The 9,183-nt window shown below is 37.1% G+C and overlaps 1 protein-coding gene across 3 annotated transcripts in view; it reads right to left on the bottom strand.

Annotated features, from left to right (window-relative positions):
- Positions 1-9,183, bottom strand: part of FANCM (FA complementation group M) — a 174,236-nt gene that overhangs the window by 149,716 nt on the left and 15,337 nt on the right. For all 3 annotated transcript variants that reach the window (XM_039535883.1, XM_039535881.1, XM_039535882.1), the window contains exons 3-4: positions 8,603-8,680; positions 6,732-6,890 (exon numbers count right to left, since the gene is read on the bottom strand). In XM_039535883.1, coding sequence (XP_039391817.1) covers positions 6,732-6,890; positions 8,603-8,680 — 237 coding nt within the window. The remainder of the gene's footprint in view (positions 1-6,731; positions 6,891-8,602; positions 8,681-9,183) is intronic.

Below are 9,183 nucleotides of genomic sequence, written 5' to 3'. Positions count from 1 at the left end.
GGGAGTTATAGTGGACCACAAATTGAATACAAGTAAACAATGGGATACTGTTGCAAAAAAATGCTAATATTCTGGAATTCATTAACAGGGTTGTCATATTTAAGACATAGGAGATAACTGTCCCACTCTATGAGGCTCTAGTGAGTCCTCAACCGGAGTAGTGTGTCCAATTCTGGGTGCCACACTTCAGAAAAGATGTGGACAAACTGGAAAATCCAGAACAGAGCAACAAAAATGATAAAAGGTTTAGAAAACCTAATTTATGAGGAAAAGTTACAAAAACTGGGCATGGTTAGTCTTGAGAAAAGACTAATAAGGGGGAATCTGATAACAGTCATCAAATAGGTTAACGTCTGTTATAGCGGAAGGTGATCAATTGCTCTCCATGACCACTGAAGGCAGGACAAGTACTAATGGTGTTAATCTCCAGCAAGGGAGATTTAGGTTAGATATTAGGAAAACTATAATGGTAGTTAAGCTCTGGAACAGGCTTCCAAGAGAGGTTGTAGAATCCCCATCACTGGAGGTTTTTAACAAGTAGGACAACCACCTGTCAGAGATGGTCTAGGTTTATTTGGGCCTGCCTGAGCGCAGGGCATTGGACTTGATGACCTCCCAAAGGCCCTTCCAGCTCTACATTGCTATGATAGCTAGCACACAGACTTATTCTGAAACCCAGTAAGAAGTTCATCACATTACAACTGAAAAAGTGTATTCACGGGAAAAGTTCAGTGGTTAACTGTATACAATATGTATTAGATACATTAAAAGAATTTTCAAAGTAGTTGTTTTTAGATGACATTTGTTTCAGTACCTCCAATCACAGTGAATACAGTTTATGTCTCAGTGGGACATGTCTGAATGTTACAGAATTATACTTTCCAGAAAGAGCTTAATTTGACAGACTAGGGCTGAAACAATATACTTTGAAACTTTGCTTTTCAATATCTTAACTGTTTTTCCAAAATATGTTTTATTATATTAAAACATTTTGGTTGATTTCACAACTGTAAAAGCTAACCCCTCCTTTCACCCAAATATTTAAAGAATACCATGAAAATTACAAGTGTACTGGTTTGCCTGAATTTTTCCTCACAAAAATTGCCTTGACTCAATGAAATGTTAATGGCAGATCTGCTCAAGTGTATGATCAAATTGCCATCTTGTGGCGGCTCCCTACAAGAGATACCTAGGGAACACAGGGAGAGAAAGGAGAAAAAGAAAGAAGCGGGAGCAGAGGTGAGGAAAGAGAATGAATAGTAAGAAAAGGGAATGGGGAAGCTACCTGTCTCAAGTCCTATAACTCCGTGAATTTTTCCTGGGTACTGCTAGCAGCTTTTAGAGAGATTCAGTCTTACTTTGCATCCAGTTGTAAAACCGGCAGTTTCCCATTTAGTGATTTACAGTTATTTACTGATTAGAATATTTCACACCAGCTTTCCTTTAAATAGCTACATATTATAAGCTTTTCCCCAGTGTCTCAAAGATATCTTAAGTTATATTAAGTGTAAATATATAGCTTATACAGATCTATGAGTTTCATTACAGGATCCAAAGATGCAGTTAGATTTCAAGTATCAGAGGGGTAGCCGTGTTAGTCTGGATCTGTAAAAGCAGCAAAGAGTCTTGTGGCACCTTATAGACTAACAGACGTTTTGGAGCATGAGCTTTCGTGGGTGAATACCCACTTGCATCCGACGAAGTGGGTATTCACCCACGAAAGCTCATGCTCCAAAACGTCTGTTAGTCTATAAGGTGCCACAAGACTCTTTGCTGCTTTTAGTTAGATTTCAGTTTCTGTCCAACCAATTCACATACGTGGGAAATACAGGAAAGGGGAGAAATAGCTTAACCAAGATTTCCTGGCAGACACTGAAAACTTTTGCATTTTGATTACTCAATAGTAATATTATCAAAACATGTTGGTTTTGGCAATTCAAACTTCATAAAACTATGGGAAACAATTAATGCCTATAGTCTGAAAGCATCAGTTTTCATTTAATCTACAGAGCAAATAAAACCTCAAACAAGTCTCAGTTGTTATGCAGTTTTCAGTTCAGTTACAGAACTATTTAACTACTTTTGTGGGTGTCAAGAAAGGTCACATAAAAACATTCCTGTTAATGTATAAGCTACAGAAAAATCTTCACACGGTATCTGAATGTGTGTTCTTCAATACCCTGAAAACTGCAGTAAAATGTACAGTGTCATTTTCTGTAAAACTATGGATTAATGTAGAACATTAGTATTTATTATGAGTTGTGTTAGATTGCTTAAGATGCTAGAAGCACCAATTAAATTTCAAGTTTGAAGGTACACTGTATGGCTATGGAAAACTATATTATTTCTATAGATGGCCAATACACTAGTAGCTGCTAGGAGACAGTTTCCTCATTTATACTCAAATCTATAAAAAAGCATATTTTATAGGAACATTGATTAAGCTTATTGAAATCTTGCTATTCTTACATACTAACATTTGAGGAGGCTGGGGAATACATTTTTAACAAGTCAGAAAATTCACATTTGTCATGCTCTGGTACCTGCTTCCCATTATCTGGGTAGACATTTTATGATGTTCCTATTGCTATACAGTAGAATCTCAGAGTTACGAACACCTCAGGAATGGAAGTTGTTTGCTACTCTGCAATGTTCATAACTCTGAACCAAACATTACTGTTGTTCTATCAAAAGTTTACAACTGAACATTGACTTAATACAGCTTTGAAACTTTACTATGAAGAAAAATGCTTCCCCCCCCCCTTTTTTTTTTTTTAAAGTAGTTTATGTTTAACACAGAACTGTAACGTAGTTGCTTCTCCTTCCCCCAATCTCTGCTGCTGCCTGATTGTGTACTTCCTGTTCCAAATGAGGTGTGTAGTTGACTGGTCAGTTCGTAACTCGGATGTTTGTAACTCTGCGGTTCTACTGTACTTCCTCAAACTGTTTAAATAGTTTGGACACAATACATTGTTAAAAGCAGCTAACAAAACTGTACCCCTCTGATCATACCCCGGCAGTTTAAATATTTCTGCCTTAATACTGAAACATTGTTGCCCTGTCTACTTTGTACTTTTCAAACCAGTATTAGTGCCTAAGAAGTTTAATCCAGTTACTGTGAAACTCAGGGCCTTGCTTATTTACTTTTACAAAAATAACTGTTTAACTACAGAACTACAGTGGGATTTTCCCAGCTTTGTTGCATTACTGCTGTAGCTTGTTTTACGCTGTCCTTCACTTTCTCTGAAACTTGTGTCTTGTTTAATGTTACAGATTGTCATAAATAAAGCTTCAGATTTTATTGTGCATGGTGCACATTGGTCTAACTTTTCAAGCACATTATATGATTAGAACGCATATACCAGTATTTTTTTTAAAAAACCTGGACATCTAATCTATGCTTACAGATGCTGAGAAATTTTATTTAACCCATATATGTCTACTCTGGCCTTGCAAGGTTTTGCTGAGAACTTGTTGGGAGCTCTTAATTGAAATGTGGAGTTCAGACTTTTCTCCAAACTATTTGAAGGACAAGAATTGTTAAAAAGCATTAAACAGTGTCAATCAGATTTTATTTCCTTGTTGCTGTGATGTCATCCTACTAGTTTCTTAGCGGCATAGTCAGAAAAAGACATAAAACAAGCTGACTTTTCAAAAAAAGCTTTTCAGAACTCTGTTCTACTTCAGAATCTAGTTGTGCACCTTTGCAGATCACCTTGAATCCAAAGCATAGCTAGCAATGAAACAGCAAAATCATAAAAGGTATAATTCTACATCTACAAGGACCAGTTAGTCTAAGGTGTAAATTGGTAAAGATTAAAAACCAAAAGGCTTTTTAAACTAGCTTTCTAATAACAAGCCACACACTCCTTGCCCAGCTTGAAAATATGGAACTAGTACACCTCTACCCCGGTATAATGCTGTCCTTGGGAGTCAAAAAATCTTACCGCGTTATAGATCAAACCGCGTTATATCGAACTTGCTTTGATCCACTGGAGCGCGCAGCCCTGCGCGCCCCCACCCCTCCCCCCCGGAGAGCTGTTTTACTGCATTATATCCGAATTAGTGTTATATTGGAGTAGAGGTGTATGTACAAGTAGTCTTATGACTTTGCTACCTAGAAGCTGTCAGCCTGGAACTGCTATTTGAGGGTACACCTACCGTGCAGCTAGAGGTGTAATTCCCAGCTAGGGTAGATGTGGATATGCTAGCTTTGACTAAGCTAACTTGCTAAAAATAGTTGCAGTGGTGTGGGAGGCAGCACAGTCTAGCCACTTAAGTACAATCCCAACCAAGACCCTAGGCACACACACTGGCAGCTAGCCCATGCTGCCGCTTGCACCACTGCAGCTATACTGCTATTTTTAGCATGTTAGCACAATCAAAGCTAGCGTGCGAACATCTATCCAAAATAGGAATTGCATCTCCAGCTGCAGTATGCTCTTCAGTGTGGGGAAGGTCTCCTACTATGTGTCTGAAAAGTGCCTAGCACAGAGATGCCCTGATGTTAGTTGGGAATCTCAGTACTATTATAATACAAGTCTTTAATAACAATAGCTGCAGAGGGTCACAAAATCTTAAGAGTGAGTTTCCCATGATTCCCACAGGAGGCCAAAGATCCAACAGTGAGAATAAACAACATAGGATGTTTTAGAATTAATTGTTAAAAAAAAACAACACACACACAAAAAACACCACACACACCACAAAAGGCATTTAATAAAGAGTGTCATGTGTGCACATTAAAATGTTTTCCCTCCCTTGCCCCATCACCATGTATACTTGAAAATGCTGCGATAGTGACTGGCCCTGGAGGAGGACGGAAGGAGCTCTTCCTCTTGTACACCTATCAGGGAAACCACAAACCTGTCCTCAGGGAGTGCAAGGGCCCAGGAAGGCTAAGTGCCAGTGCGAGAGACACCGTGAGGGCCAGCAGGGTCATGGCTCCATCCTCTTTTGAAAGAAGTGATGCACAAGTGCAAGGAGAGTGCATACTATATCCCTGAAAGGATACTGGAGTAACCTGAGCCAGTCTCCTGTGCCATCTGAGGCATTTAGCCTGCCTATGTATTCTACAAGTAGAATGCTGAAGAAAACTGGTGCAGTACCCTTTCACTCTCCTACCTCCTTCACTGCAACTATGCTTAGTGTAGGTACAAAAGACATCTTACATTCCAAATCAAAACAATAAAAACCTCAAGTTCTCAGTGCCAAATCCAAAAAGTAAATTAACACATGACTGAAAGCATACTGGCACCCATTACAGAAAATAAAGTTTGGTCTACACATAGAAACTACACTGGTTTAAACTGATACAAATTTATGGTGGACACTTGTTTCAGTTTAGCTTAAATCTGCTCTAAATGGATTTAAATTAAACCAAAATAAGCTATGTTTAAGCCAAAATGAGTTAAGGTTTGCACAGGTTTAAAACTTAATTTAATTAAATCAGTTTGACTGTCTCATGGAGATTAATCTCTAAGATTAAAGATCTGAAAATAGCTCCAAGTTAAAAGCTCTGTCCTAAATCTAAAGTTGTACAAATAAGAAAATGTTCTTCAGACACTTAATAGGACTCTTCACATAGACCTTAACAAAACTTATCGTTAACATGGAAAGCAAACTACCCCTTCAACAACACGGTGGATGACCACTTTAAAAAAAAAAAAAAAACACAACATTTGGAGAAAACATGTTACTAAATCTAGCAACTTTGAACATGTATAAGCCCCATCCATTAATAAATACCTGATGATTTCTTGAAAGAGCCTCCGTTTTTAAGTTAAGGAATCTGAAATTCATAACTAGCAGATTGCTTATTTGCTCATTCTGTAAGAACTATTATTCTCTATATAACTTTTCTTCACAAAGATAAAACTTCTGTATAAAACACGACAATACTACTACTTTTGTTTTTCTTATTAAAGAAGTCCAACAAGATGCCAATTATAAATGATTACTTTTGTGATGCAGACATCTGTCTAATAGAACCTGACTGAGAACAGACAGGCCACTGAACAGCCATCAGTTGGCAGCCACTTCTGTCCATTGCTAACCTGGATTGTATTTGAACAGATTACTCATCGGTGAAGAATACCACCTCAGTCAGCTTCTCAACCATACAGTTTGTAATAATTTTTTGCTAGGCAATACTTTTTAAAGAAGAAAAAATCTATTTAGCAGTACACTTACAAAGCAGCTAAATCAAAAGTTACATTTTTACAGGAAGAAAGACAAGCATTTGATTCAATACTCATAGTATAGGAATAACTTTTGTGCAAGTATAGCAATGAAATGGATAGCTTGAGAATTGTACCCATCATGTTAATACTCTTACACCAACCCACTTAAAATAAGCTGTCAATTTAGTTTAGGCTCAAATGTAGGTTTTGCAAGTTTCTTAATGGAGTAAGACACCATATAACTAGATTTTTTTTTTATTTTAATCAAAGTTTAAAATTAAACATTACCTCATGCCGTTGTGAAGCCAAACAAAAACTTGAAGCAAGTGAATCAGAAGCATTAAGTGATACAGTAGTAACAAAAGTGAAGTTGGCCATTCTGTTTTACTATCTGAGCTAAATATAAGCAAAAAGCCAACTGCATAAATAATGTAAGTTAGCTTAACAGAGTACTTGTCTTAGTATTTAGAAGCATTAACGACATGGATTACTATTTCTATAGGGACATGAGCTCTTTAATAGTAAAAAAAAAAAAAAGGAGTAACTCACCCTGATGTAAGCATTCTGAATTTCTGCTAGTTCTTTACCAAGTGGAACAACAAATTTTTCAACTTGTCGCTCATGAGAGTAAGGCTGAATATCTGGGGAATCTTCAGAACACAGCTCTATCTGCGATATCAATAGGTTGGAAATAACTTCCTGTACAGCCTATGAAGAAGTCACAGAAAAAGAGTGTTTTACAGAGTGTATGTTTCTTAATGTCATCTCACTGCTGTAAATCAAAGATACGTGAAAGTTATCAACACAGGGCCTGTAAAACTGTTTGAAATAGCAAAGAAACATTACCTGTATTGAGGGATCTGCAGACAGCAACTCATTTTTCAGCAGTCTCCACTACAACTAGGGGCCGATTTATCATTTCAGCCATTTTAAACATAAGACAAAACAATGTAGTCAGGAAAATGCCCTATCACATCATATATATAGCAAGTAAAATAATCATTAAAATAGCAATAAGAAAAAATACTTGAGTTAGAACTATTCTAGCACCATTTGTTAAAAGTTTTGCTATAAAAACTATGTCTGTATTAGCTGCCATAACTCTCCCTTGCTCCACCTCATCAGGCCAGTAGTCCAGTACATACAAGTGCATTAATATGAGAGAGATAATTTGTGACATTATAAATATGAGTTTGGGAGTTCCTTCTTTCCTCTGATATTATTTGGGAGAAGGTAGCATAACATATTCAGACTAGTACTGTACAGCAACATTAACACTGCTGCAGAAGCCATTTGTGCCTGACTGGGATCATGCAATTCTAATCAAACTGCTGCTGCCAAGAGACCAACACTCATGTGATGATCACTCTTCTGGGGGGCTCTGTGTAAGAAGGTGGGTGGGGGGAAAAAAAAAAGGATGAAACACTATGGATGCAAAGAGGTCAGCATAGAAAGCATGCTAATGTGGAAAGGAGATCCAGAGGAAAAGGTGTAAGCAAAAGGATAATAGCATTTTGCTCAAATGAGCTGAACTACAGATGAAAACTGCCATTACAATACCAAGCCTTAGGTAAGCACTGCCATGAGTCTCAGTTAATTTTTTTTTCTTGGATCAAATAAGCAATTTATCTGAAGTATTTTAATCAAAGATTTCTATCAGAAAGCTAATATAATTCATAAAATGGGAAGTGCCAACACAATCAAAGTAGGAAGCATTGTAGACCGCATGTGGAAATTTCTCCTTCTATTATGGTGGTTTTTTTATAATGTCCCCATGTACAGGATAGTGTATCAATAGCACTAAGTGTTATTAACTGTGGGATGCTATGCCTACTTGCAATGGGGTTAGTGAAGCACTGTCAACCTAAGCCAGATTGCTTTGTTTCTATTAAATCCCAAAATGAACTAACTGTCAGGAGACAGCATGGAAACACAGAACTTTCTTGCATTTCCAGATACAGTGTATACAGGATAGAGAGGGAAAAAAAAACTGAATAGTATCAAACTTATTTCCTAAATACATTATTTTCATGTTCAGTACTTAATTTTTAAGTAGAAATAATTTGGGAAACTTCATATAAGGAAAGCACTTTACTTTTATTTTAAAGAGTAAGGTGCCCAATTGCCTTAAACTCTGAAAATTCCAGCCTTAATTGTCCAGACACATTGTGCTGGATAGAGTAAAAACTATTTTACTTTGAGCACACATTCTTTTCAATCAGTACAAGCAACTGCAAGTTTATCATGTATTATTTTTTAGCACACAAAAATATACTAGGCACTTCACTGTACAAAGAAGCCAGGGTTTTTGCTCTGGAGAGTTTACAATCTAATTTCAGACAAGATATAATGAAGGGATAAATGTAGGAAACATTGAAGCCACTCTAATTCTCAGTCCACTAATGCAGTACTCGACTCACCTTTGTGTCACTGCCCGGTGTGGCACTTAGAGCCAAGATTCTAAATTGGTTTGTGTATTTGCTCAGTTCCTTCACAACCTGACAAAAACACAAGAGTTACATTAATACCCTTAAAGCGGAAAAGCTCTTACTCTCAATGGTTTACATATGTGAAAAATTAAAATTTAAATGTTCAGAAAAGTATTCTCAAAGTTAGTATCTAGCCTAGAAACAGAATCCAACAATAAATGATTGTCAATCCCTGCCCACCCCACCCCAAAAAACTTTAGATTATGTGCACTAGCTTTAAGAGCCAACTCCGCATAGTAGAATAGGGGTAGTTTTTCTTTTCTTTTTTTTTGGGGTGGGGAGGAGGGTCAAGGTCAAATTTATTAGTCAAGGTATAGTCAACGTCCAGACTCGAGAAAATAATTTAAAAAAATAAGTGAATAAAAAGATTGCGGGATCCGCTGAAAAGCATCTGGCAGTCTGGATTTGGTCCGCTGTTTGACTATTGACTACTCCTGTACTAGAACTACTTGGGTGAGCATTGAAAGGATTATTACTGGATTCAGCAAGTGGATTTCCAGCATATTAGCCAA

This window comes from Mauremys reevesii, linkage group 4 (assembly GCF_016161935.1).
Source record: "Mauremys reevesii isolate NIE-2019 linkage group 4, ASM1616193v1, whole genome shotgun sequence".
NCBI lineage: Eukaryota > Metazoa > Chordata > Testudines > Geoemydidae > Mauremys > Mauremys reevesii.
This window is presented reverse-complemented; position numbering and strand designations above follow the sequence as displayed.